The sequence below is a fragment of the Dipodomys spectabilis genome, unplaced genomic scaffold (assembly GCF_019054845.1).
Source record: "Dipodomys spectabilis isolate Male_0828 unplaced genomic scaffold, ASM1905484v1 ptg000771l, whole genome shotgun sequence".
In the NCBI taxonomy this organism is placed as follows: Eukaryota; Metazoa; Chordata; class Mammalia; order Rodentia; family Heteromyidae; genus Dipodomys; species Dipodomys spectabilis.
Window position 1 is genome coordinate 398885 of NW_024871448.1, and position 26362 is coordinate 425246.

The 26362-nt window shown below is 63.0% G+C and overlaps 2 protein-coding genes across 6 annotated transcripts; one reads left to right on the plus strand and one right to left on the minus strand.

Moving 5' to 3' along the window:
* The first annotated feature begins 1877 nt into the window (after positions 1–1877).
* Idua (alpha-L-iduronidase) lies at positions 1878–18474 on the plus strand. 2 transcript variants are annotated; one of them, XM_042672756.1, is made up of 13 exons: positions 1878–2059; positions 13561–13646; positions 13755–13862; positions 14101–14196; positions 14275–14477; positions 14552–14731; positions 14829–15045; positions 16199–16411; positions 17164–17285; positions 17392–17517; positions 17593–17669; positions 18011–18111; positions 18223–18474. In XM_042672756.1, exons 3-13 carry the CDS (start codon positions 13766–13768, stop codon positions 18354–18356), a joined length of 1566 nt encoding a protein of 521 aa, XP_042528690.1. In that variant the 5' UTR covers positions 1878–2059; positions 13561–13646; positions 13755–13765; the 3' UTR covers positions 18357–18474. The 2 variants fall into 2 exon arrangements, with proteins under 2 accessions (XP_042528690.1, XP_042528689.1); XM_042672755.1 differs by lacking the exon at positions 1878–2059 and adding an exon at positions 11497–11604.
* Slc26a1 (solute carrier family 26 member 1) lies at positions 2213–23170 on the minus strand. Of its 4 annotated transcripts, XM_042672754.1 has the most exons (4): positions 23166–23170; positions 11709–11715; positions 5057–5674; positions 2213–4485 (listed from the first exon to the last, which is right to left on the minus strand). In XM_042672754.1, the coding sequence occupies exons 3-4, from the start codon at positions 5645–5647 to the stop codon at positions 2962–2964; spliced, it is 2115 nt and encodes a 704-aa protein (XP_042528688.1). In that variant the 5' UTR covers positions 5648–5674; positions 11709–11715; positions 23166–23170; the 3' UTR covers positions 2213–2961. The 4 variants fall into 4 exon arrangements, with proteins under 4 accessions (XP_042528688.1, XP_042528687.1, XP_042528686.1 ...); XM_042672753.1 differs by lacking the exons at positions 11709–11715; positions 23166–23170 and adding an exon at positions 13634–13646 and having other exon boundaries at positions 5057–5927; XM_042672752.1 differs by lacking the exons at positions 11709–11715; positions 23166–23170 and adding an exon at positions 6714–7064.
* Positions 23171–26362: the final 3192 nt, after the last annotated feature.

Below are 26362 nucleotides of genomic sequence, written 5' to 3' on the forward strand. Positions count from 1 at the left end.
CCGCGGCGTCCTCCCCAGAGACCCCCGACTTGAGTCACCCTGAGGAGCTGCGCCCCTGCGGGCGGGGCCTGGCCTTCTCTGGGCCAGCGCTGAGATGTGGGGGGCGCAGACGGAATCCCAGTGCGCGGGCGGACGGACGGAATCCCAGCGCGCGGGCGGGACAGACGGACGGATGGACGGAATCCCAGCGCGCGGGCGGGACAGACGGACGGATGGACGGAATCCCAGTGCGCGGGCGGGACAGACGGACGGACGGACGGAATCCCAGTGCGCTCTCTGCCCGAAGTAGCGGCGCGCGAGCTCCAGGCGGGTCCTGCGACCTGACCCTGCCCTCCTCCCCCTCCTCCCCCCTCCCCCTCCCCACCTCACCACGACCCTCACCGGTGAACAGCCCGCAGTGGCCCCGGGGTTCGGGTCCAGGATCCTGGGTCCGGGGTCCGGGGTCCCAGATCCTAGGTCCGGCCAGGCCTTCGGGCCGAGGCCCGGCTCCGGAGCCTGAGGAGACGGGTCGGCCGCGCCCCGACACCGCGGCCGGCGACCCTCCCCCCCCTGCACCCCCTCGCCCCGCCGCCCGCGCCCAGGCCGATCCCGCAGCCCAGGCCGTTCCCGCAGCCCAGGCCGTTCCCGCAGCCCAGGCCGATCCCGCAGCCCAGGCCGTTCCCGCAGCCCAGGCCGATCCCGCAGCCCAGGCCGATCCCGCAGCCCAGGCCGTTCCCGCAGCCCAGGCCGATCCCGCAGCCCAGGCCGTTCCCGCAGCCCAGGCCGTTCCCGCAGCCCAGGCCGTTCCCGCAGCCCAGGCCGTTCCCGCAGCCCAGGCCGATCCCGCAGCCCAGGCCGTTCCCGCAGCCCAGGCCGTTCCCGCAGCCCAGGCCGATCCCGCAGCCGCCCGGGGGCGCCGCCCACCCAGCCGGGGCGCCGAGGTCAGGGTCGGGCTCGCCCGGAAGAGGAACCCCGTGGCCCGCCCGCCCGCCCGCCCGCCCCGGCCCCGGCCCCGGCTTCCGCCCCGGCCCCCGCCCCTCCCGGCCCGCGGTCACGTGGGCGCCTCCCGGACGCCGTGCTTCCCGCCGCGCGCCCCGCCCTGCGCCCCGCGTGCGCCCCGCGTGCGCCCCGCCCTGCGCCCCGCCCTGCGCCCCGCCCTGCGCCCCGCCCTGCGCCCCGCGTGCGCCCCGCCCTGCGCCCCGCGTGCGCCCCGCGTGCGCCCCGCCCTGCGCCCCGCCCTGCGCCCCGCCATGCGCCCCCGCGCCGCGCTGCTGGCGCTCCTGGCCGCGCTCCTGGCCGCGCCCCCGGCGGCCCGGGCCGAGACCCCGCACCTGGTGCGCGTGGACGCGGCGCGCGCGCTCCGCCCGCTGCGGCCCTTCTGGAGGAGCACCGGCTTCTGGTGAGCGTCCCGCCGGGAGACACGGAGCCCGCCGGCCGGCCAGCCGCGCTCCCCCAGCCCAGGCTGTTCAGCCCCACGCGGGGCCGGCCCGGGGCTCCCGGGGCTCCGCCGGGAAATGCCTTTGTGCCAGCTCCGCGGGCCTGGAGTGCGGGGAAGCCCCCCTCCGTGGGCACCCGTGACCCCCCCCATGGCCCCTGTGGGCACCCGAGACCCACCCCCATGACCCCCGTGGGCACCTGTGACCCTCTAGGGGCACCACGTGATTCCCCCCCCCCCGTGGGGCGCGCACCCCGAGAGAGGAGCCTGGACTTCCCCGCAGTACCCAGCCAATGGACCTGGAGGCTCTGGGGCCGCCTGGCCGCGCTGCCCGCCCCAGCCCCTGTGGCCAGCCCAGCCCAGTCCAACAGTCGCCAGGCATCCCCGTGGGAGGCAGCCTGCACCTCTTTCCTGGAGCAAGGGGCGCTTTATCCAAGTCAGGGGGAGTACACACTGTCCATTCCCTCCTAGCCACCAACCGTGCCCTGTCTGTCCTTTCTGCAGCCCCCCTCTGCCCCACAGCCAGGCTGACCGCTATGACCTCAGCTGGGACCAGCGGCTGAACCTCGCCTACGTGGGCGCCGTCCCTCACGGTGGCATCAGGCAGGTCCGCACACACTGGCTCCTGGATCTTGTCACAGCCAGGTGCGTGTACGGGTGGGAGGGCGGGCCGGCGGCCAGCTAAAGGCCCTCCCGGACGGAGATGCTGCGGAGCTGCTGGGCTCACGGGGCTAGACGTGGGGCGCATGCTTGGTTGCCGGTGGGGCTTCCTAGTGGAACACAAAATGGGAGCTACTCTGAGGAACACAGACCTGTGCTTCCTGTTTATTTCCCTCTTGGTGGTGGGAGGACATCTGGGCTGGCTGTGCGGGGGTCCCCAAGGCCCCTGTGTGCTGAGGGTGGCCTCTTGGTCCAGTGGTTTCTCCCTGAAGGTCGTCTGGGGGTTCAGATGCGGCTGGACTACACAGCACAGGGCTGTGTGCGTCCCCCATGCTGTGCGTTGCTGGCTGAGCTGACCAGGGCTGCTGTCCCCAGCCAGTCTGAGGTTGTGTCGGTCATTTGGCCCTGACATTGGGGCAGCTACCCTGGAGTGGATGGCTGTCCTGTGAGGCCCTGCTGGGGTCAGCATGAGGTGGAGGAGCGCTGGGGGAGGGTGGCCTTCCACAGACAGACCGTCTTGCCTTGGCTGCATGTCTGACTGCAGCCCAGTGGGGCAGGGGCTGAGTAGGCCTGGGGATAGTTTGCAGGATCCTCTTCAAATAAGACAGGATGTCAAAGCAGACACGGCTCTTCTGAGCATGCCGGCCTAGGAGCCTTGTGCTAGCACCAGGCTGAGCGCCCATCAGGACACCAGGTGCTCAGCATTGAATGTGTGGGGTTCTTGGGCGTGTTCCAAGTACCACTCTTCCAGTTTGGCTTCTCTGGCTTCTCCAGGGAAGAGATGGGCCAAAGTCACGTCTCTCAGACACCACTAGACCTTGCATTGCCCTGGGGAAGGAGGACAGCTCCCAGAGGGAGGAGAGACGGATGACCAGGCCCTGGCCCTGCTAGAGGGCGGAGTCAGCAGTCCTCAGCTCCCTGTGGCCGGCACGTGCAGCCTCCACGGCACTGTGCACACTGGGGAAGAGCTGCTCATCCTCCGCTCCCTGATCCTCCCCCAGAAAGCCCCCCCTCCTCAGCGTGTCCCTCACGGGGGGGCTGCAGCAGGCCAGGAGCAGGGCCACGCCCAGGGTTCTGTAATCCCTGCGCAGGGCCTGCAGCGTGGCCACACCGGCCACATCCAGGAACAGCAAAGGGGCACAGTCGAGGACCACCGTGTGGAAACCAACTTCCAGGGGCATCAGCCTGGCCTCGCTGCTCACAGAGCCCAGGTGTTTGCCATCAGGGGGGCTGCTCTCACTGACCACCACCTCCAGGCTCTGCTCCTTCTTCCTGGTGGCCAGACGCCCTGCATCCAGCCCTGTGAGTCTATAGAGTGACTGCAGGAAGAAGTCCTTGTTGGCATAGTAGAGCGGCCCTGCAAAGCGGAACACCTGCACGCCCGGCGGAGGCAGGAGGCCCACGAACTCCATGGCATCCTCGTAGAAGGCCGAGTCTCCGACACGGGCGAGCAGGGTGGCCCGAGGGCGCTGTGTGCGGCCTACCAGGCTGAGAAGCGAGAGCAGCAGCCCGGCCAGCAGCCCGGCCTCCGTGCTGACCAGGATGCAGGTGACGGCCGTGGCCACCCAGACCAGGGCATCCGCTGGGCTCAGCCGCCACAGCCCCGGCAGGTCCTTCACCTTCCGCAGGGCCCCCCTGAGGCTGACCACAATGATGCAGGCCAGCACGCTCCGCTGTAGGTCTCGGAACAGCGGGGCCAGCACCAAGAGGACCAGCAGCACCACTGCAGCGCTGACCACGCTGGACAGCTGTGTCCGGCAGCCAGTGGCGGTCTTCACCAGGCTCTTGGCCAGGGTGGCACTAGTGGCATAGGAGTGGAAGAAGGCAGGCAGCACGTTGCAGCAGCCCACAGCCAGCAGCTCCTGGTTGGCCCGGACAGAGTAGCCGTGGCTGCGGGCGAACATTTCTGCCAGCGAGATGGAGAAGGCCGAGCCCACAAGGGCCAGGGACACAGCGTCCAGTGACACACGCCACATCAGCCTGGGGTGTGGCACCTGTGGGGCCACGAAGCCCGTGGGGATGTTACCAGCCACACTGGAGCCGAAGTGTTTGTGGAACTGCCCAAAGTGGGACACGAGCGTGGCCACCACGATGACCAGCAGCTCTGTGGGCAGCGGCACGCGCAGGCGGTGCCGAAAGCGATCTGAGAGTGCCTTAGCCGCCAGCAGCACCGCCAGGCACACGGCGCTGGTGACCACATCACACAGGTTGGCCTGCCCCAGGCTGCGCAGCAGGCTCAGCCACGTGCTGACCACCATGCCCGGGCCCTGGTGCCGGGGGATCCGCACCCCCAGCAGGTGCCTGAGCTGCGAGGTCAAGATGGTCACAGAGGCCCCCATGGCGAAGCCGTCCAGCAGTGGTTGTGAGAGGTAGGTGGACACGAAGCCCAGCCGGAGGACGCTCATGAGGACCTGGAAAAGAGCGTGGTCAGCTGGCTGAGCCACACAGCCTGCTTGTGGCCTAATTCCACGTTGGGGGACACAGCCGCACATCCTGGCGTGGACACTCATGTCTCGGGCAGAACTGGGTTTTGTTTCAGAATTGGGTCTCTGAGTGCCGAAGCGCTGCCTACCCAGCTCCCTCCCGCACATCCACGGGACTGACAAAGGGAATGGGACAGACAGACCCAGGCCCACCCCACGGGGCTGCCATTGAACACTTCCTGTACTGCCCGCCTCCTGCCTGGGGCCGCGCTCCTGTGCCTCTCGGAGGCCTGGGGCCGCGCTCCTGTGCCCTCTCGGAGGCCTGGGGCCGCGCTCCTGTGCCCTCTCGGAGGCCTGGGGCCACGCTCCTGTGCCTCTCGGAGGCCTGGGGCCGTGCTCCTGTGCCTCTCGGAGGCCTGGGGCCGCGCTCCTGTGTCCTCTTGGAGGCCCCGGCCGCGGCTGAAGGATGGCTCCTCCCAGGCTCACACTGCTGATGGTGGCAGGCGCCCAGGGCCCCCCGCCAGCAGCCAGACCCGCCCACGTGCAGCGGGGCTCTCACCTGGTAGATCCCGGTCACCAGCGTCAGGGCGGTGGCAATGCGGATGGCGAGGCAGTCCCGCCCACAGCTCTGCAGCCCAAACTCCAGCAGGACCGCTGAGCCGTTCAAGGTGCTGCCGTTGTCCCCATGCCCCGGGCCGTCCCGAGAGGGGTCAAAGCCGGCCAGCTGCAGCTCGCGGTCCACCACCTGTCCTACCATGAGGCACAGAAGGCTGAAGATGCCCACGGAGACGTGGTGTGAGGTGCCCATGAGGAAGTAGATGAGGTTGGCAAAGAAGGAGGTGTAGAGGCTGTAGATGGGCTGCAGCCCAGCCAGCAGCGAGTACGCGATGGCTTGTGGTACCAGGATGATGCCGATGACCAGCCCAGACATGATGTCACCTGGCAGGTGCTCCCTCAGACAGTAGTGGCGCAGCCAGCTTGTGGCTGGGATCAGGTCCTGCACCAGCGCCTGGACACGTGGCACACTGCAGGCGCAGCTCTGGATCAGCCTGGCCTGCAGTGTCTCCAGCAGGCCCTGGGACACCGGGCGCTGCCGTCGGACCAGCACCAGTGCCTCACCCTGCTTCTGGGGCTCCAGGGATGCAGCCATCCTGCCACACCAGCCCCACCGGCCAACCTGAAAGGGAAAGTGGGTGTGGTTGGGGCCTTGGAGTCCAGGAACATGCTTCGGAAAGGAGACTCACCTGTCCCTGACCGCAGGCCCTAGCCCGCTGCCCTTTGTGGATGGACATCAGGCTTTGAACTCCAAAACTCTTATCTGTAAGGAGCTGCAATTATGACAGAGCCACGTGGCTTGGTGTGTGAGTTAGGGGTGCTCCAGGTGGTCAACAGATCTTCTGTCCAGGCTCAGCCTCAACCCATAGGGTCTCCTCCCTGAAATTCACCTCAGGCATCCCAGCGGTCGCCTCAAAGAGGAGGAAACGGCTGTGCCTCAGCCACACACAGGTTTCGGTCAGCATAGGTCAGAGAGAAAGGTGGATGTGCTACGAAATCTCAGCTTCAACTTCTTCTTGTCCACTGCCCAGCTCCCTGTATTGTCCGCCTCACGCCTCCACCAGAATCCAACCTCCAGAAGCTCCAGCTGCTGCTCTGTGGACACCAAAGGCCCTGGGACTGGCGGAGGGCTTTGTACCCCCACCAAGCACCGTGGTGCCAGATCTGTACCACAGAAACAAGAAACAGCTTAGAAGGAGCCTGACAGGCTAGCTGGACGTGGAGCTGGGATGACAGACATCCATCTCTTGGGCTCCAGGTCTGTGGGACACTGAGAGCCAAAGCCCCTTTCTGGAGCACTGAGCCCTGCCTGTGTGCTGGAGAGCACTCAAGCCACCCTGTCCACCTGGCAGCCTTGGGTCCATTCTGTTTACAAGTTCCAAAGTACTTGTTTTAAAAATTCCCTTGTGGCAGTTCTGAGCAAACACCCTTTGTTCTGCTGGAGCACCCGGTGCTGGCTGTGGCCCATTGTCGGCGGTCGGTGGGTGCCCAGCCCTGCAGACCCCAGCACCTAGGGGGCCCTGGGTGCTTGGATGCTCACCCCAAGTCCCTAGGAATCTAGGCACAGAGATGCTTTGTGCCTGAGTGCCCTCCAAAGAAACGGTGGGATCTGGGTCCTGTCTGCCTGTGGCCTGGCGTTGAGGTGCAGGGGTGAGGCTTACCTGGAGGTGGTGCACAGGCTGGGCTGTGGGACCCCGGGGCTGGAGGCTGCCGGTGGGAGGGACGCCTGAGTGTTCTGGCTCCGGTGAGCAGGTGGGGAGCAGGGGCAGCAGGTCTGAGGCGGGCCTGTGGGGGAGCACTTGGTACTGGGCCTGCGGTTAAATTATTTACCCCAAAGATAGCTGAGTCATGCGTTTGCCCCTGACAATCGAGTGTTACCTGAGCAGCTAATCCGGTGAGCTAATCCTGTGGGTTGTACTGTAATCAGAATCAGAGGCCCACAGATAATTAAGGTGGTGTGGGCCTCTCTGGAGTAGGGGCTCCAGGTACCAGTGGCTGCAGTCCTGCCTGGAGGGCTGGGGTGGGTGACTGGGTGCAGCAGCAGGCTCCTGACGAAGCGGAGCACAGGGATCCTGCTACCCCTTAGCGTGGGGCCTGCAGTCAAGTGCAGTGGACCTCCATGCCCCGCAGCAGAGCTGCTCAACTGGAGATTATGCTTTCTCCTGCCAGGAGTTGGTCTGGCCACAGGGCTGGCCAGAGACAACCTGGAGCCCCCCCCTCCCCCCGGGAGGGGTCTGGGCGTGGACTGTGGTGGGCGATATGCTGTGAGGTGAGGCAGTGTGTGCTCAGGACGCAGCTCTCCCCCAAGTCAATCTTGCTTCCTGGACAACCCTGCCCCCGGGTCTCAGCACCTCCATGGCTCTGCCAGGCCTCAGCTGGAGCCTGGACGAGGCCCCTCCCCACCTCTAGGCCTCTCAGGCCACTGCCTGCCCAGCTCCTGAGTGTGGCCTACAGGAGCCATTTCCAGTAGTTGTCGGGAGGGGTGGGTAGTTTCTCTCTGGGAAAAAAAAAGGCTCTATGGGAGCTGGCAAGTGGGCAGCTACTGACAATGTCACCCCACAATAGAGGAGCAGCTGGGGAACTCCCAGGGGAATGCCTGGGAGACTGGCTTCCTCTTTTTGGGTCTCCCAGGAGAGCAGAGCCCTGGCTGTGTGCTAAGGGTGTCCTACAGAACACACAGTGCACAGCGGGGTACACCCAGGTAGCTGGCGGTGGCTCTTGTTTCTGCCACCTTGACTGCTCCCCGCTTTGCCCAGCCTGGTCTGAGTGTAGAAGGTGAGCATGTACACCAAGCTTGCCCAGCCTGGTCTGAGTGTAGAAGGTGAGCATGCACACCAGGCCTTGCCAGCCTGGTCTGAGTGTAGAAGGTGAGCATGTACACCAGGCCTTGCCAGCCTGGTCTGAGTGTAGAAGGTGAGCATGTACACCAGGCCTTGCCAGCCTGGTCTGAGTGTAGAAGGTGAGCATGTACACCAGGCTTTGCCCAGCCTGGTCTGAGTGTAGAAGGTGAGCATGTACACCAAGCTTGCCCAGCCTGGTCTGAGTGTAGAAGGTGAGCATGCACACCAAGCTTGCCAGCCTGGTCTGAGTGTAGAAGGTGAGCATGTACACCAAGCTTGCCAGCCTGGTCTGAGTGTAGAAGGTGAGCATGCACACCAGGCCTTGCCAGCCTGGTCTGAGTGTAGAAGGTGAGCATGTACACCAGGCCTTGCCAGCCTGGTCTGAGTGTAGAAGGTGAGCATGTACACCAGGCCTTGCCAGCCTGGTCTGAGTGTAGAAGGTGAGCATGTACACCAAGCTTGCCAGCCTGGTCTGAGTGTAGAAGGTGAGCATGCACACCAGGCCTTGCCAGCCTGGTCTGAGTGTAGAAGGTGAGCATGTACACCAAGCTTGCCAGCCTGGTCTGAGTGTAGAAGGTGAGCATGCACACCAGGCCTTGCCAGCCTGGTCTGAGTGTAGAAGGTGAGCATGTACACCAGGCCTTGCCAGCCTGGTCTGAGTGTAGAAGGTGAGCATGTACACCAGGCCTTGCCAGCCTGGTCTGAGTGTAGAAGGTGAGCATGTACACCAGGCCTTGCCAGCCTGGTCTGAGTGTAGAAGGTGAGCATGTACACCAGGCCTTGCCAGCCTGGTCTGAGTATAGAAGGTGAGCATGTACACCAAGCTTGCCCAGCCTGGTCTGAGTCTAGAAGGTGAGCATGTACACCAAGCTTGCCCAGCCTGGTCTGAGTGTAGAAGGTGAGCATGTACACCAAGCTTGCCCAGCCTGGTCTGAGTGTAGAAGGTGAGCATGCACACCAGGCCTTGCCAGCCTGGTCTGAGTGTAGAAGGTGAGCATGTACACTAGGCCTTGCCAGCCTGGTCTGAGTGTAGAAGGTGAGCATGTACACCAAGCTTGCCCAGCCTGGTCTGAGTGTAGAAGGTGAGCATGTACACCAGGCCTTGCCAGCCTGGTCTGAGTGTAGAAGGTGAGCATGCACACCAAGCTTGCCAGCCTGGTCTGAGTGTAGAAGGTGAGCATGTACACCAGGCCTTGCCAGCCTGGTCTGAGTGTAGAAGGTGAGCATGCACACCAAGCTTGCCAGCCTGGTCTGAGTGTAGAAGGTGAGCATGCACACCAAGCTTGCCAGCCTGGTCTGAGTGTAGAAGGTGAGCATGTACACCAGGCCTTGCCAGCCTGGTCTGAGTGTAGAAGGTGAGCATGCACACTAAGCTTGCCAGCCTGGTCTGAGTGTAGAAGGTGAGCATGCACACCAAGCTTGCCAGCCTGGTCTGAGTGTAGAAGGTGAGCATGTACACCAAGCTTGCCAGCCTGGTCTGAGTGTAGAAGGTGAGCATGTACACCAAGCTTGCCAGCCTGGTCTGAGTGTAGAAGGTGAGCATGTACACCAAGCTTGCCAGCCTGGTCTGAGTGTAGAAGGTGAGCATGTACACCAGGCCTTGCCAGCCTGGTCTGAGTGTAGAAGGTGAGCACGCACACCAGGCCTTGCCAGCCTGGTCTGAGTGTAGAAGGTGAGCATGCACACCAAGCTTGCCAGCCTGGTCTGAGTGTAGAAGGTGAGCATGTACACCAAGCTTGCCAGCCTGGTCTGAGTGTAGAAGGTGAGCATGTACACCAGGCCTTGCCAGCCTGGTCTGAGTGTAGAAGGTGAGCATGCACACCAGGCCTTGCCAGCCTGGTCTGAGTGTAGAAGGTGAGCATGCACACCAAGCTTGCCAGCCTGGTCTGAGTGTAGAAGGTGAGCATGTACACCAGGCCTTGCCAGCCTGGTCTGAGTGTAGAAGGTGAGCATGTACACCAGGCCTTGCCAGCCTGGTCTGAGTGTAGAAGGTGAGCATGTACACCAGGCCTTGCCAGCCTGGTCTGAGTGTAGAAGGTGAGCATGCAGTGGGTTGTATCTGCCACGTGAGGATTGAAGCAGGGGGGTGGGGGTGGGGTGGGGTATCCTTCTGCTTGGTCTCTCGTGGGCCGAGGTCAATGCTGAGGGTGGCCGTGTCCAGTCCCCCTTCCCCCCCAGTGTGGACCTGCAGACTCCACTCTGCTAGGCCCATGGAGGCAGGGCTGCAGGCCAGCACTGCCCCTAGACGCCACACTTCTCCTGGTGACAGCCTGCCTGCCTGCCTGCCTGCCTTCCTTTCTTTCTTTCTTTCTTTTTGTCGGTCGTGGGGCTTGAACTCTGGGCCTGGGCGCTGTCCCTCAGCTCTTCAGCTCGAGGCACGCACTCTACCACTTGAGCTACAGCACCACATCTGGTTTTCTGAGTATTTATTGGAGATAAGAGTCTCAAGGACTTTCCTGCCTGGGCTGGCTTTGACTGTGATCCTCAGATCTCAGCCTTCTGAGTAGCTAGGATGACAGGCCTGATGAGCCACCGGGTGCCTGGCTAGCCTTTTGTGATCTCTAAATGGATTTAAAAACCTTTGAGTATGTTTATTTGGAAAGGGAACATTGTAACCCTTCCTCCTATTTGGAAAGGAAACATTGTATCCCTACCTCTGATGGAAACAGACAGAAGAGGCAGCTCTGGAGCCCGATCAGAACTGCTTCCAAAGAGACTGTGGAAAGAACGTCCAGCCCAGGCTGCGCAGAACCCCCCCCCCCTCCACCCCCTGCCACTGCCCACCGCGCCCAGGCCTGGCATCACCCGGCAGCCTCCCCTCCCCCTGCCCTGCCCCCTGCCCGGAACCCCCCTCCCCCTGCCCTGCCCGGAACCCCCCTCCCCCTGCCCTGCCCGGAACCCCCCTCCCCCTGCCCTGCCCCGAACCCCCCTCCCCCTGCCCTGCCCCGAACCCCCCTCCCCCTGCCCAGGCCTGGCATCGCCCTGCAGCCTCCCCTCCCCCCGCACCCAGGTGCACGCCCTCCCCCCACCCCCCCACCCCTGTGCGGTCCGGCCACGCCCACCGCGCGCCCGCGCCTGGGGGCTCGCGTGTCCGCGGGCCTCTCCCCAGCGGTCCGTGCCCGCAGGGCCCCGCCCCGCCCGCCCCTCCCGGGGCCGGGGCGGGGCTGCAGGCCTGGGACCGAGGCGAGGAGGCTGGCCGGGGGCGCGCAGGCCGGGGACGGGGCGCGCAGGCCGGGGACCGGGGACGGGGCGAGGCGCGCAGGCCGGGGACGGGGCGCGCAGGCCGGGGACCGGGGACGGGGCGAGGCGGCTGGCCGGGGACGGGGCGCGCAGGCCGGGGACCGGGGACGGGGCGAGGCGGCTGGCCGGGGACGGGGCGCGCAGGCCGGGGACCGGGGACGGGGCGAGGCGGCTGGCCGGGGACGGGGCGCGCAGGCCGGGGACGGGGCGAGGCGGCTGGCCGGGGGCGGCAGGCCGGGGGCCGGGGGCGGCAGGCCGGGGACCGGGGACGGGGCGAGGCGGCTGGCCGGGGGCGCGCAGGCCGGGGGCGGCAGGCCGGGGACCAGGGCACCTGCCGGAGGCCTGGCGCGCCCGGGGTGCGGGCACCGGCTCCGCTGCGATCCTTCTAGAACCGGCCTCTGCAGCTTCGGATCACGGCGGCTGTGTTAATTTTCATCCCAGGACTTAACGGCGGGGCTGACCTGGGGCGAGGGTAGGAGGGGCCGGGGGTGGGAGCGCGGGCCCCGGGCACGCCAGGGCCACGGGAAGGGCGGGAGCCGGGCCTGGGATGGCCGGCCTGTAACAGGAGCGGCACACCGCTGTGCTGGCCGCCCCCTCCCCGTGCTGCCCTGGCACATGGCCCCGTGTCCTCTGGGGGACGTCGGCAGGAAACCCTCAGGCTCCCTGGCTCACCTGGGTCTCGGATTGGCCCTTCCCCAGGGTCGGCACTCTGGCGCTCCACTCCGGGCCCAGGGCTCCTCCCCAGGCTCCAGACTCCTAAACACCAGGGACCTCCCCTAGACCACCACCCTCACAAACCTGCCCAGCACGGGGAACTTCCCAACGGCGGCACTCCTCTGAGAAGACACCACATCTTCGAGTGTCTCAAGACCCCAGGGAGCATCCTCTGGGTGAACAACTTACACTGCACCAGGCCTGCCAGCTGCCTGCCTGACGCTTGGTTACCCCAGGGCACCTGGTTACTTGTTCTCCTCTCTGGCTTGTCCCTGCAGTTGGCAAGGCTTTGATGGCACCTCTCTGATAACTCTGAACCCTTCATCCCATCTGGTGTTTTATTAAAGATACAGGCACAATGTTATTCTTTCTGATGGATGAGACGAATTCCATTGTGTATATATTCCACGTTTTCTTGACTCATTTGTCTACTGAGGGGCATATGGGTTCATTCCAAGACTTGGCTATGGTAAACAATGCTGCAGTGAACATGGTTGTGCTGGTAGCTTTAGTCTGGCCTTGTTTGTGGTCTATTGGATAAATGCCCAGGATTGGAGTTTCTGGGTCACAGGGAAACTAGGTTTTGTCTTTTGAGGACCCTCCATACCACTTTCCAGAGTGGTTGAAAAAGTTTTCTTTTCCACCAACAGTGTAATAAGAGTTCCCTTTTGTCCATATCCCCACCAGTATCTGTTATTATTAGGGTTTTTTTTTTTTTTTTTGATAACTGGAGTGAGGTGGAATATCAGTATTGTTTTGGTTTACATTTCTTTTATGGCCAGAGATGTTGAACATTTCTTCATGTGTCTACTGGCCATTCTTACTTCTTCTTCTGAGAAATCTCTCTTTAAGTCTTTAGCCCATTTATTAATTGGGTTGTCCTGTTTTTGAGAGGTTATTTTTTTAAGCAGGCTAACTTTTAGAGCTTTAAGTATATTTTAGATATGAAGACCTTGTCTGATGCATAGTGGGTAAAAAACTTTTCCATTCTGTTGGGCTTCCTATTTATCTTCAGAAGAGTGTCACTGTCTCATTGATGAGGAATGGAAAAACTTGAAAAAATTTATATTAAGCAAAGTAGGCCAGGACAGTGCCTATGCCCAGAGTTCAAGCTCCATGATCGACAACAACAACAAAAGGAAATGTACTCTTTATCTGACCTACATAACTGTAACCCCTCTGTATATCACCTTTGCAGTAACAACAAATTCAAACAAGAAGACTCCGTTGTCTGATAACACAATCTCTCTTGCAATGTGGACCCCATGGGAATCGGCATGTGAGGAGTCTGTGAGGCTTCCAGTTCTCTTTTCTGTCCATCCATCCAGGTTGCCTCTTGGAGTCTGGGAGGGAAAGGAGAGTATTGGGTCAAATTTGGGACCATGTTCTGAGTGTAGAGAAGCAGGGTAGAATGTCCACTGGGTTCCACTGGCCCCGCTCTTGGATCAGCTGTCCCTTGTCCACCCTACTCCTCAGTGTCTTCTTGTACCTTTCCTCCAGGACCCATCTGCTTCTCTTACCACTAGGTGTCATGGCTGGCCTGAGCCCCATTTCAAGTCGTTCATCTTCTTCGTTCACATTAGACTGGGTGACATGCTTCCACAGTGCTAGGGCCTTCTCCCGGAAGGCCCACGGAGGGCTGGGCTCCCTGTGCCTGCTTCGATGTGGCCACCATTGCTGGGGCTCTCCTCCATCACTGACCATCCTTCCACAGGAAGTCATCTGGGCAGGACCTGAGCTACAACTTTACCCACTTGGACTCCTACCTGGATCTCCTCGAGGAGCACCAGCTCCTCCCTGGTGAGCAGCAGTCCTGCCTCCACTCAGCACCGACTGCGTTGTCACGGAGCTGGAGCACAAGCTGGGCGGCTCGTGCGTGAGCAGCCGGCGCTCACCCCTCTGTTGCAGGTTTTGAGCTGATGGGCAGCCCCTCGGGACACTTCACTGACTTTGAGGACAAGCAGCAGGTGTTTGAGTGGAAGGACCTCGTCTCTCTCCTGGCCAGGAGATACATAGGTGTGGGGTACAGGAGAAACCCAGGCAGGCTGCCCACCCCACCCAGGCCACCTGGCCGTCTTCCGCCATTACTGCCCCCCTCCCCGCCCCAAGTCAGGGCTTCTTGGTGGAGGCCACTTCCAGTCAGACCCCTGTCACAGCCAGACCCCCTCCCTGGGCACCCAACCCTAGGAGTGTAGGGTGGGCTCTGTGCTGAGGGCTGGGGGCGGAGCCCTCATGCCAGCAGGGCACTGTGCAGGGAGATACGGACTGGCACAGGTTTCCAAGTGGAATTTTGAGACCTGGAATGAACCGGATCACCATGACTTTGACAACGTGTCCATGACCGCACAAGGTGGGTGCCGCCGTGTCTGGTGGGGCGGGTGTGGAGGGGGCCTGGCACCCCTGAGGCCCTTAGCATGGTTCTGCCCAGGCTTCCTGAACTACTATGACGCCTGCTCCGAGGGCCTGCGAGCGGCCAGCCCTGCCCTGCGGCTGGGCGGCCCTGGCGACTCCTTCCACCCCCTGCCTCGATCGCCGCTGTGTTGGAGCCTCCTGGGTCATTGTGCTAACGGCACCAACTTCTTCACTGGGGAGGTGGGCGTTCGGCTGGACTACATCTCCCTGCACAAGAAGGTGCCTGCCCCCCGCTTGGCCCACCCGCTGCTGCCAGCAGCCGGAGGTGGCGCTGAGCCCGGTGCTGCCTGCAGGGCTCAGGCAGCTCCATCGCCATCCTGGAGCAGGAAGTGGCCGCCGTGCAGCAGATACAGCAGCTCTTCCCCAAGTTCAAGGACACCCCCATCTACAACGACGAGGCAGACCCACTGGTGGGCTGGTCTGTGCCACAGCCTTGGCGGGCAGACGTGACCTATGCAGCCATGGTGGTGAAGGTGCGTTTCCCCTGGGCCTGTGGGCTGGGAGGCACAGCCCGGGCTCCCGCTGGGAGCGTGGGGCGGGAGCTGCCAGTCACTCTCCACCTGCCCTCAGGTCATCTCACAGCATCAGAACCTCCTGGTTGCCAACTCCAGCTCCTCCTTCCGGTACGCTCTCCTCAGCAACGACAATGCCTTTCTCAGCTACCACCCGCACCCGTTCTCCCAGCGCACACTCACGGCGCGCTTCCAGGTCAACAACACCTGCCCGCCGCACGTGCAGCTGCTGCGCAAGCCGGTGCTCACCGCCATGGGGCTGCTGGCCCTGCTGGGTGAGACGCCCCCCTGGCCACCCTGTGTGCAGGCTGGAGGGGAGCCGGGTGTGCCCGTGTGCGAGTGTGTGCAGGCTGGGAGCCGGGCGTGCCCATGTGCGAGTGTGTGCAGGCTGGGAGCCGGGCGTGCCTGTGTGTGAGTGTGTGCAGGCTGGGCGGGAGCTGGGCGTGCCCGTGTGTGAGTGTGTGCAGGCTGGGAGCCAGGCGTGCCCGTGTGCGAGTGTTTGCAGGCTGGGAGCCAGGCGTGTCCATGTGCGAGTGTGTGCAGGCTGGGAGCCGGGCGTGTCCATGTGCGAGTGTGTGCCAGCTGGGCTGGGAGCCGCGCGTGCCCGTGTGCGAGTGTGTGCAGGCTGGGAGCCGCGCGTGCCCGTGTGTGAGTGTGTGCAGGCTGGGAGCCGGGCGTGCCCGTGTGCGAGTGTGTGCAGGCTGGGAGCCGGGCATGCCTGTGTGTGAGTGTGTGCTGGCTGGGAGCCGGGCATGCCTGTGTGTGAGTGTGTGCTGGCTGGGAGCCGGGCATGCCCGTGTGCGAGTGTGTGCCGGCTGGGCTGGGAGCTGCGCGTGCCCGTGTGCGAGTGTGTGCAGGCTGGGCTGGGAGCCGCGCGTGTCCGTGTGTGAGTGTGGCTGGGAGTTGCGCGTGTGCCCGAGTGGGAGTGTGGCTGGGCTGGTGGAGGCAAGCATGTTCTGTCCAGCAGTGTCAGTGTCAGGGCTTGTCACCCAAATCCCTGCTCTCATTTCCTCCTGCTCTATGACGAGGCCATGAGACTGACCCATAGAAAGAGCAGCGGAGCCGGGCGCCGGTGGCTCAGGCCTGTCATCCCGGCTACTCAGGAGGCTGAGAGCTGAGGATCATGGTTCAAAGCCAGCCCGGGCAGGAAAGTCCATGAGACTCTTATCTCCAATAAGCCACCAGAAAACTGAAAGTGGTGCTGTAGTTCAAGCAGTAGAGCACCCACCTTGAGCTGAAGAGCTGAGGGACAGCTCCCAGGCCCAGAGTTCAAGCCCCATGACTGACAAGAAAAAGAAAAAGAATGGAAGGAAGGAAGGAAGGAAGGAAGGAAGGAAGGAAGGGGGAGCAGGGGAGCAGACAACGGGAGCCAGGCACTGGGCAGGAGAGGTCATGTGTGGTGACGTCCCCAATGGGCCACTCCTGCAGACGGGGAGCAGCTCTGGGCCCAGGTGTCGCAGGCTGGAGAGGTGTTGAGCAGCAACCACACAGTGGGCGTTCTGGCCAGCGTCCACCACCCCAAGGACACTGCTGATGCCTGGCGTGCCACAGTGCTGGTCTACGCGAGTGATGACATCCGTGCTCACCCCAACCACAGCGTCCCTGTGTCCCTGGACCTGCACGGAGTGCCCCCCGGGTCGGGTGAGCGGGGCACCGGGGTGTCAGCAGCCCTGCACGGCACGCCCCCGGGCACTGGGGTGTCAGCAGCCCTGCACGGCGCGCCCCCGGGCACTGGGGTGTCAGCACCCCTGCACGGCGCACCCCCGGGCCGGGTGAGTGGGGCACCGGGGTGTCAGCACCCCTGCACGGCGCACCCCCGGGCCGGGTGAGTGGGGCACCGGGGTGTCAGCAGCCCTGCACGGCGCGCCCCCGGGCACCGGGGTGTCAGCACCCCTGCACGGAGCGCCCCCCCGGGCCGGGTGAGCGGGGCACCGGGGTGTCATGCCCCCGGGCACTGGGATGTCAGCAGCCCTGCACGGCGCGCCCCCGGGCACTGGGGTGTCAGCACCCCTGCACGGAGCGCCCCCCCGGGCTGGGTGAGCGGGGCACCGGGGTGTCAGCACCCCTGCACAGCGCGCCCCCTGGCACTGGGGTGTCAGCAGCCCTGCACGGCGCGCCCCCTGGCACTGGGGTGTCAGCACCCCTGCACAGCGCGCCCCCGGGCACTGGGGTGTCAGCAGCTCGGCACGGCGCGCCCCCTGGCACTGGGGTGTCAGCAGCCCTGCACGGTGCGCCCCCCCGGGCCGGGTGAGCGGGGCACTGGGGTGTCAGCAGCCCTGCACAGAGCGCCCCCGGGCACTGGGGTGTCAGCAGCCCTGCACAGAGCGCCCCCGGGCCGGGTGGTGGAGGGACCCGGAAGGGCCGGGCCTGTGAGCTGGGAGTGGGTTCCACAGGCCTCGTCTATGTGGTGCACTACCTGGACAACCAGCTCTGCAGCCCAGACCATGTGTGGCAGCGCCTGGGCCGGCCAGTCTTCCCGTCGGCCGCGCAGTTCCGCCTCCTGCGAGCAGCTGAGGTTCCCCCCTGCGGAGGGGTGCGGGGGGGGGGGATGCAGGGGGGGGCGGCCAGCCGGCCTCAGTCCCGGAACCTCTCACTAACCCGATGCCGTGCTCGGTCCCCAGGACCCCGTGGTTGCGGTGCCGCACCCCTTTCCCAGCGGGGGCCGCCTGGTCCTGCACCGCGAGCTGCCGCTGCCCTCCCTCCTGCTGCTGCACGTGTGCGCACGCCCCTCCAAGCCCCCCGGCAAGGCAGGTGGAGGCCCCCACCCCACCCATGGGCCGTTGGGCCGGCCGCCTCACCCTCACCAGCCTTCTCTCCCTCAGGTCAGCCGGCTCCGTGTGCTGCCCCTGACTCACGGGCAGCTGGTTCTGGTCTGGTCGGATGAGCTCGTGGACTCCAAGTGCGTGAGTGGGCCATTGCCCATCCCTGACCCTCCCCCCCCGCCTCCTGTGGTGTCCAGCCCTCTCCACCACTGGCTGCACACTTCTGCCTCTCACAGCACCCCCCTCCCATACACCCCTGGTCCACCTGTGTGCTCCTCCGTGGGTTTCCACACAGGACGTTGAAAGCCAGAGTTAGGTTCCAGCTCTCTCCCTCCAGCTAGTGTGGCTTGTTCTCATGGGAGAGCCAGGAAAAGAATGGAAGAGGGCCGGAGGGAATCGGTCTGTCCACAAAGCAGGACTTTAGGGGCCAGTGACCCCTGTGTCCACCCCCGCTTCGGTCCTGACTCTGTCCCTCCAGGTGCCTGTGGACATATGAGGTCCAGTTCGCCCAGGATGGCAAGGTGTATACGCCCATCAGCAGGAAGCCGTCGACCTTTAACCTCTTTGTGTTCAGCCCAGGTACGCCCAGTGTCCCTTGCGGGCCTTGGGTACCGTGTTGGTGGAATGGGGTTTCAGGTTCTTGGGGTGGTTTAGGGTACACACTCCAGACCACATTTGCCTTGTTTTTAGACTCTGCTGTGGTCTCTGGCTCCTACCGGGTTCGAGCACTGGACTACTGGGCCCGACCAGGCCCCTTCTCAGACCCCAGGTCCTACCTGGAGGCCCCTGCCCCCCGAGGACCCCGGAGTCCCGGGTTCTCCTGAGCCTGTGCTGGCTGTGAGCCCAGCCGAGATGGACTAGACTGCCACTGGCCAGTTAGCTGGCCATCGGATACTTTTGTGCCCACCTCCAACCCCCAGCCATTTAAAGTACCTTTCCGTGCCTCAGTCTTGGGGTCCGCGTCTGTGGACGGGCACGGGGTGAATGAGGCAGCTGCCACCAAGGGAGCGGTGGAGGGAGCCGGGAGGACCCGGCTGAAGGGAGCGGTGGAGGGGGTCCTCCCCGGCTGAAGGGGCCTTGTGCTGCCTCCTCCAGTCAGCACCACAGACCAGCACCCCCTGGAAGCTTCTGGAGGGTGCAGTGATTCCACTTGGCGGACTTGAACTCCCAGGCCCTGCACAGGCCCAGAAGCCCAGCCTGGGGGAGCAGCTGGTCCTGTCCCTTGTGTGTCCCAGGGCTCTGCAGAGGTCAAGGGTGGAGCCCTGAACCCTGCCCAGTGGAGGAGGGAGGAGGCCTCCCCATCTGGCCAGACGGGCCAGCAGCAGGAAAGCCTGCCGCGTGCACTGCGACCGCGTCCACCCCACACCATCATCCTGCCCCATGCCCGGTCACAGGTTCACAGCAGCAGTCATCATCAGGAGGTGACTCCGAGGACTGTTTCAGGGAGGCCGGCAGTCGGCGCCGCTAGGCCTAGCTGTGGGGCTGCTCCTTGGGGCGGACAGCAGCCCAGGGGTCGTCCATGCGTCCAGAGGAGGAAGGTGTGGGAAAGGCCGCCTGTCAAGGGCAGTTGCTGGCCAGTCTGGGGGTAGGGCCCTGGCCTACCCTTCCCTCTCTTCAGCACCCTCCAGGGCAGGCCTCCCCAGCTAGGGACTGAGACACAGAGCTGCAACTCGTCCTCCCCGAATGATGTCCTGGGGCTCAGGATGGGAGTGCAAGGTTCATGTTTCCTGCTGGCAAAGCTGTCTCCTGCCTCCGCCCGGTGCTGCATGGCACAGCACCGTCTCCACCCCGTGTTGCACGGCACCGTCATCTCCGCCCCGTGCTGCACGGCACCGCCTCTGCCCCGTGGTGCACAGCACCGGCACCGCCCCGTGTTGCACGGCACCTTCGTCTCCACCCCGTGCTGCACGGCACCGCCTCCGCCCCATCCGCCCCGTGCTGCATGGCACCGTCTCCGCCCCGTGCTGCACGGCACCGCCTCCACCCCATCCGCCCCGTGGTGCACGGCACCGCCTCCGCCCGGGCTGCACGGCACCGTCTCCACCATGGCCCCATGCATAGGTAGTGCTGATGGGTCACCACCCGCAGTCAGCCTCCCAGCTGTGCCATGCCTGCTGCAGAGCCAGCTCTGGGCCATCGGTGGGGGAGGTTGGCACCAGCATCGGCCTGCAGGGTGACCGCTCAAGAGGGGATGCTCTCAGGGCAGGGCAGCCATTGTGGAGGGCACAGGACTCTTGCTGTCCTTTTGGGAGTCCATACGCCGTCCTCTTCCTGAGGCCTCTGTCCTCTGCTTCCCAGCGGTGGCTGTCTGACCACTGGCCTTTTGTCTGCTGTCTGATGGAGAGGAGGGTTGAGTGTTGGCTGTGGCCCTCACCCCTGCGACGGGCACCAACAGAGTCCAGGGAAGGACTTCCTGTGGCTGTGGTTCCATTAGCTCCCAGCTCTTGGGCACAGTGTTGTGGCAGAAGCATGTAGCAGAGTAGGTTCCTCCTCCTGGTGGAGGCAGAGAGAGGCAGGGGAGGGAGGAGGACAAAAGCACCCCTGGGCATCCCCCCCTCCAACCAGTCCCGTCTTCTGAAGCTTCCAACCTCCCGCAATGGCACCACTACTTAGAGACCCAGCATTCAACACCTGCACCTGTGGAGGGCATTTCATGGTCAAACCTTAACAGGCTCAACATGCCACACTGGTTCTACTGGCGAGTGCCAGCCTTCGGGCCAGCGAAGCTCCTCTTCTGGCGCCAGCTTTCGGGCTAGCGTAGCCCCTCTTGTGGCACCAGCCTTCGGGCCGGGCACAGCCAGATCCTCTTCCCGTGGGCCGTGGGGTGCACATCTGTAGACCACGTCTGCACATTGTTCTGCACCGCCAGGCTTCTGGGTTGGGCTGGGAGCTGGCATGGTGCAGAGCGGCTCAGGGGCACCGGGTGGCCTTCCAGCCAAGCTCAATGCAGATCGGTGTTTCACCACGAATGCTTCATACAGCTGCATCTCGCAGGGCAGTGGGGTGGCCATGGTGACCGGTGTTACACCTCTGGCCAGCCAGTGAGGCCAGGTTCCTTTAGCCATGGCTCTGGGTCCAGGCTGTGGCTGGGCATGGGTTAGACTCACGCAGATGCCTCAGAGTCTGGCGTCTGGAGCGGCACAGCAGGCCTGCACCTCTGAGGCTGCGGTGCAGCAGGGTGGTGTCGGTCCTGCTCAGGACCTCTCACCTCACCGCCCGTCCTGGCAGAGTCCTCAGGGCACTTCGCTCGTGTCTGAGGGCAGGTTGTGACCCCGCCCACCCTGAGGCCTTGCCTTGGGCGGCTCCTGGCATCCCAGCGGCAGCAGATGCGGGCAGGTTGAGTCCAGGCTCCCTGACAGCCAGCTCAGCTGCTCAGTTGCTCAGGCTGGCGCTGCAGGCTTCAGCCTCTTTAGCTCCTAGCACGAGGCTGACCCGCCTTTGGGCTTCGCAGCCTCCTCTCCTTTCCGGTACTGTGGGCGAAGGGAGGGGCTGGTCTTTAGAGTGTTCCCTCTGCACCCATTTCATGCCACCTTCAGGGTGATTTCAGTAACCTTGATGCCATTTCCCTTCTGAGGTTTTGCTCCTCAAACCTATGAGCCCCCTGACCCCAGAGTCCCACGGAGAGGTCTGCGTTTCTGCTTCTGATGACATGGAGAGCAGGTGGACAGAACGGGTTTGTAAGCGTCAGGTGGTGGCACGGGTGTCCTGGTGGATGGCAGCTCACCAGGACTCCTCACGGTTGTGAGGACGGGTGCCGTGTGGCGTGCCCAGGCCTGAGGGGCACCCTCTGGGGCCTGTGTCTCCTGTCTCCAGACCTCTGACTGCACATTCCCATGAAGGCTGAGCGCCTCCCCACCAGGGGGCCGGAGCACCCAGCACCACCTGCAGGAGATGCCCTTCTTACTGAGGCTGGGCTACACACGCCCTCACGTAGCAGCTCCTGGGCCAGCCGTGCTCGCCGCCCCTCCATGACCTCACAGCTTCCCGCCTCCCGGGGTCCTGGTGTACAGACCACCACACGAACGGCAGATGGCGGCGTTGCTCATCCCCTGTGTGGACCTGGCCATGGCCACCCGTGAGGGAGACCCCGCCAAGACAGGGGCCAGCAGAGCACCCGTCAGACGGACTGGAAGAGGTGCACAGGCGAGGTCTGTCCAGGCCAGGCAGTGTCTTCTCTGAGCTCTGGCAGGGATGGGTGCAGGGTTGCACACTTTCTGGAAAGAGTCCACTCGTGGCGTGAAGCGGGTCTGCACAAAGCTGGCAGGGCTGCTGACTGGCTGTCCTCCCTGTACCCGTCGAGCGTCTCTGGGCACATCCATGCAATCAGCCATGAAGCAAAGACTACTGAGACTCAGTCATGCGTGTGAGTCCTTGGGGCGGGGGCTGCACTGCAGAGCAGGGGTGTTTTGGTCATCTCACGGCTGTAACAAAGCACCTTCAGAAGTGGTGGTTCCCAGGACTGGGAAGGTGGCTCAGTGATAGAGCACTTGCCTTGCATGCATGAGGCCCTGGGTTCGATTCCTCAGCACCACATAAGCAAAAAAAGCCAGAAGCTGTAGCTCAAGAGGTAGAGTGCTAGACTTGAGCAAAAGCAGCTCAGGGACAGTGCCCAGGCCCTGACTTCAGGCCCCAGGATGAAGCAGCAGCCCATTCCTGTCATCCTAGCTACTCAGGAGGCTGAGATTTGAGGGTTGGAGTCTGAAGCCAGCCTGGCAGAAAAACCCAAGACTCTTATCTCCAATTAACCAGCAAAAAGCCAGGGGTAGAGCTGTGGCTCAAGTGGTAAATGCCAGCCTTGAGTGGAAATAGCTCAAGGACAGCATCCAGTCCCTGAGTTTGAATCCTCACCCCTACCCAAAGCACCTTCAAGTCAGAGGCTTAAATGAGATGCTCACTCTAGCAGCCCTGGGGCCTGGAAAGTTGGTTCAAAAGCCAGCTGGGCTGGGCTCCGGTGAAGGCTGCTCAAAGACAAGGTCTCTGGCTGACCCCACCATGAGGCCTCATGACCACATCCAACCCTGGTCACCTCCCACAGTCCCCTTCCACATGCTGCCCACCAGCAGGCTGATTCTGGGGACACAGACACGAGCCCTGCAGGGGCTAAGGACAAACCCCCCAAGGCGTCTCCCACGTGTAACACCAGGGGCTCCTCAGAGGCCAGCAGCAGGCGCTCCCTGTACCTCAGACTGCAGCTCTGCGAGGATGCTGTGGGGGCCCGGGGCGGCCGGGAAGCCAACAGGAGGTCAGGGTGCATGGAGGCGGGAGGGTGACGGACCCCGCGGGGAGCAGGAGGGACATGGAGGCGGGAGGGTGACGGACCCCGTGGGGAGCAGGAGGGACATGGAGGCGGGAGGGTGACGGACCCCCCGGGGAGCAGGAGGGACATGGAGGCGGGAGGGTGACGGACCCCCCGGGGAGCAGGAGGGACATGGAGGCGGGAGGGTGACGGACCCCGCGGGGAGCAGGAGGGACATGGAGGCGGGAGGGTGACGGACCCCGTGGGGAGCAGGAGGGACATGGAGGCGGGAGGGTGACGGACCCCCTGGGGAGCAGGAGGGACATGGAGGCGGGAGGGTGACGGACCCCCCGGGGAGCAGGAGGGACATGCCGAGGGGCACGGCCGCCCCACCCACGCCGGCCTCCCCTCCCCTCCTAGTCCATGGGATCGATCGCATCTCTGTCCACCATCTACCCATCATCTAGTTTCTGTCTATCTAATCTATCTATTAGACCTTGTACTTAGCCCAGGCTGGTGTTGAACTTGTGATCCTCCACCTCAAACCAAACCACCTGTCTTTATTTTCCAAGTAACACCTATATTGAAGTATATTGGCACGTTGAAAACTGTGCTACTGAGAGTGAACAATGCGGTAAGCTTGGCAGATTGTAAACTTGCACTCAGCGCGAGACTGCGGGCTGAGCACCTCTGTTACCTCACAAATGGCCTTGTGCTGATTTCACCCTCCTCGCTTAGCTACCTTGCTCTCCCCTTGTCCTGGAACCACTGGCCTGTTTTGTGATACTAAGTGGGAGTGCGTTTTCCAGACCTAGGGTTTCAGCTACTTAAAGGGCTGTAGCAGGAGGACTGACAACCTAGGAGTTTGAGCTCAGTCTGAATGACAGACCTGTGTGTGTGTGTACTGAAGCCACACAATAGTCACTGGTTTTGCCTTCCGTCGGTGGTGTCCCTCTGCTGGAAGCAGCAGGGTGTGTGTGGTTCAGAGAAAGGGTTTGCACAGGAGTGCGGTGTGGTGCTCACAGGAGTGCAGTGCGTTGCTCACAGGAGTGCGGTGCGTTGCTCACAGGAGTGCGGTGCGTTGCTCACAGGAGTGCGGTGCGGTGCGTTGCTCACAGGAGTGTGGTGCGTTGCTCACAGGAGTGTGGTGCGTTGCTCACAGGAGTGCGGTGCGTTGCTCACAGGAGTGCGGTGCGTTGCTCACAGGAGTGCGGTGCGGTGTGGTGCTCACAGGAGTGCGGTGCGTTGCTCACAGGAGTGCGGTGCGTTGCTCACAGGAGTGCGGTGCGTTGCTCACAGGTGTGCGGTGCGGTGCGTTGCTCACAGGAGTGTGGTGCGTTGCTCACAGGAGTGCGGTGCGGTGCGTTGCTCACAGGAGTGTGGTGCGTTGCTCACAGGAGTGCGGTGCGTTGCTCACAGGAGTGCGGTGCGGTGCTCACAGGAGTGCGGTGCGTTGCTCACAGGAGTGCGGTGCGGTGCTCACAGGAGTGCGGTGCGTTGCTCACAGGAGTGCGGTGCGTTGCTCACAGGAGTGCGGTGCGTTGCTCACAGGAGTGCGGTGCGTTGCTCACAGGAGTGCGGTGCGTTGCTCACAGGAGTGCGGTGCGTTGCTCACAGGTGTGCGGTGCGGTGCGTTGCTCACAGGAGTGCGGTGCGGTGCGTTGCTCACAGGTGTGCGGTGCGTTGCTCACAGGTGTGCGGTGCGGTGCGTTGCTCACAGGAGTGCGGTGCGGTGTGGTGCTCACAGGAGTGCGGTGCGTTGCTCACAGGAGTGCGGTGCGTTGCTCACAGGAGTGCGGTGCGTTGCTCACAGGAGTGCGGTGCGGTGTGGTGCTCACAGGTGTGCGGTGCGTTGCTCACAGGAGTGCGGTGCGTTGCTCACAGGAGTGCGGTGCGTTGCTCACAGGAGTGCGGTGTGGTGCTCACAGGAGTGCGGTGTGGTGCTCACAGGAGTGCGGTGCGTTGCTCACAGGAGTGTGGTGCGTTGCTCACAGGAGTGCGGTGCGTTGCTCACAGGAGTGCGGTGCGGTGTGGTGCTCACAGGTGTGCGGTGCGTTGCTCACAGGAGTGCGGTGCGTTGCTCACAGGAGTGCGGTGCGTTGCTCACAGGAGTGCGGTGTGGTGCTCACAGGAGTGCGGTGTGGTGCTCACAGGAGTGCGGTGCGTTGCTCACAGGAGTGTGGTGCGTTGCTCACAGGAGTGCGGTGCGTTGCTCACAGGAGTGCGGTGCGGTGTGGTGCTCACAGGTGTGCGGTGCGTTGCTCACAGGAGTGCGGTGCGTTGCTCACAGGAGTGCGGTGCGTTGCTCACAGGAGTGCGGTGTGGTGCTCACAGGAGTGCGGTGTGGTGCTCACAGGAGTGTGGTGCGTTGCTCACAGGAGTGCGGTGCGGTGCGTTGCTCACAGGAGTGCAGTGCGGTGTGGTGCTCACAGGAGTGCGGTGTGGTGCTCACAGGTGTGCGGTGCGGTGCGTTGCTCACAGGAGTGCAGTGCGTTGCTCACAGGAGTGCGGTGCGTTGCTCACAGGAGTGCGGTGCGGTGTGGTGCTCACAGGAGTGCGGTGTGGTGCTCACAGGAGTGTGGTGCGTTGCTCACAGGAGTGCGGTGCGTTGCTCACAGGAGTGCGGTGCGTTGCTCACAGGAGTGCGGTGCGTTGCTCACAGGAGTGTGGTGCGTTGCTCACAGGAGTGCGGTGCGTTGCTCACAGGAGTGCGGTGCGTTGCTCACAGGAGTGCGGTGCGTTGCTCACAGATGTGCGGTGCTGTTGTGTAGGGGCCTTGTGGCCTGCTCCTTTGTTTTTGTTCTCTGCCTACCTGGGGACAGAATGGCTGGGTCACGTGTCAGTTGAAGCATTAACTTTTTAAGAACTGGTGCTGCATTAGCTAAAATGCTTTCTTTTTAATGGTTGTTTGGGAACTTATAGCACTTTTTTTTTTTTTTTTTTTTGGCAATTCTGTGTTTGAACTCAGGGTCCCACTGTGCTGGGCCGAGTAGCTCAAGTGTCTGCCCTTTGTGCACTGATTTTTGTTGTTGTTGTTTTGTTTTTAGCCAGTCCTGGGGCTTGAACTCAAGGCCTGGGCACTGTCCCTGAGCTGCTTTTGCTCAAGGCTAGCGCTCTGCCACTTTTCCTGCATATGTGGCACTGAGGAATTGAACCCAGGGCTTCGTGCATGCTAGGCAAGCACTCTACCACTGAGTCACATTCCAAACCTGGACACTGATTATCATTTTTTATTTCTCCAAATACTTCTTTATTGAGTTTAAGTGACTACATGTTTCACAATACTGTGGCATAGTTATACTTAGTAAGGTCACAAACACATTTTCACCTCCCCCTAATCTACAAAGCTTATAAGCTCTGTGAACCTTAACAATGAGACTATTCCTTCCAAATAGGTGTTCTGGGCTTCTCTTTCCTTTTGCTTAGTATCAGCCGTCCCCGTCTTCTCCCCCTCATCTCCACCTTTGAGTTGCTTAGTTTGTTTTCCCCAATGTCCAGTGCAGCTGATGGCTCCTCCCTGTATTTTTTCACCGGTTTTCCACTGATTCTGTGTCCTCCTGGCTTCCCTCAGGTGTGTGTGTACACCAGCCATGA

Bases quoted from the DNA above. Each gene is read 5' to 3' on its own strand.
- Idua (XM_042672756.1), top strand. From the start codon at position 13,766: ATGGGCAGCCCCTCGGGACACTTCACTGACTTTGAGGACAAGCAGCAG. The intron at 15,046-16,198 runs GTGAGACGCCCC...CCACTCCTGCAG, and splicing joins GGGGCTGCTGGCCCTGCTGG to ACGGGGAGCAGCTCTGGGCC. The intron at 17,670-18,010 runs GTGCGTGAGTGG...CTGTCCCTCCAG, and splicing joins GATGAGCTCGTGGACTCCAA to GTGCCTGTGGACATATGAGG.
- Slc26a1 (XM_042672754.1), bottom strand. From the start codon at position 5,647: ATGGCTGCATCCCTGGAGCCCCAGAAGCAGGGTGAGGCACTGGTGCTG. The intron at 4,486-5,056 runs GTGAGAGCCCCG...GCTCTTTTCCAG, and splicing joins TGGTGACCGGGATCTACCAG to GTCCTCATGAGCGTCCTCCG.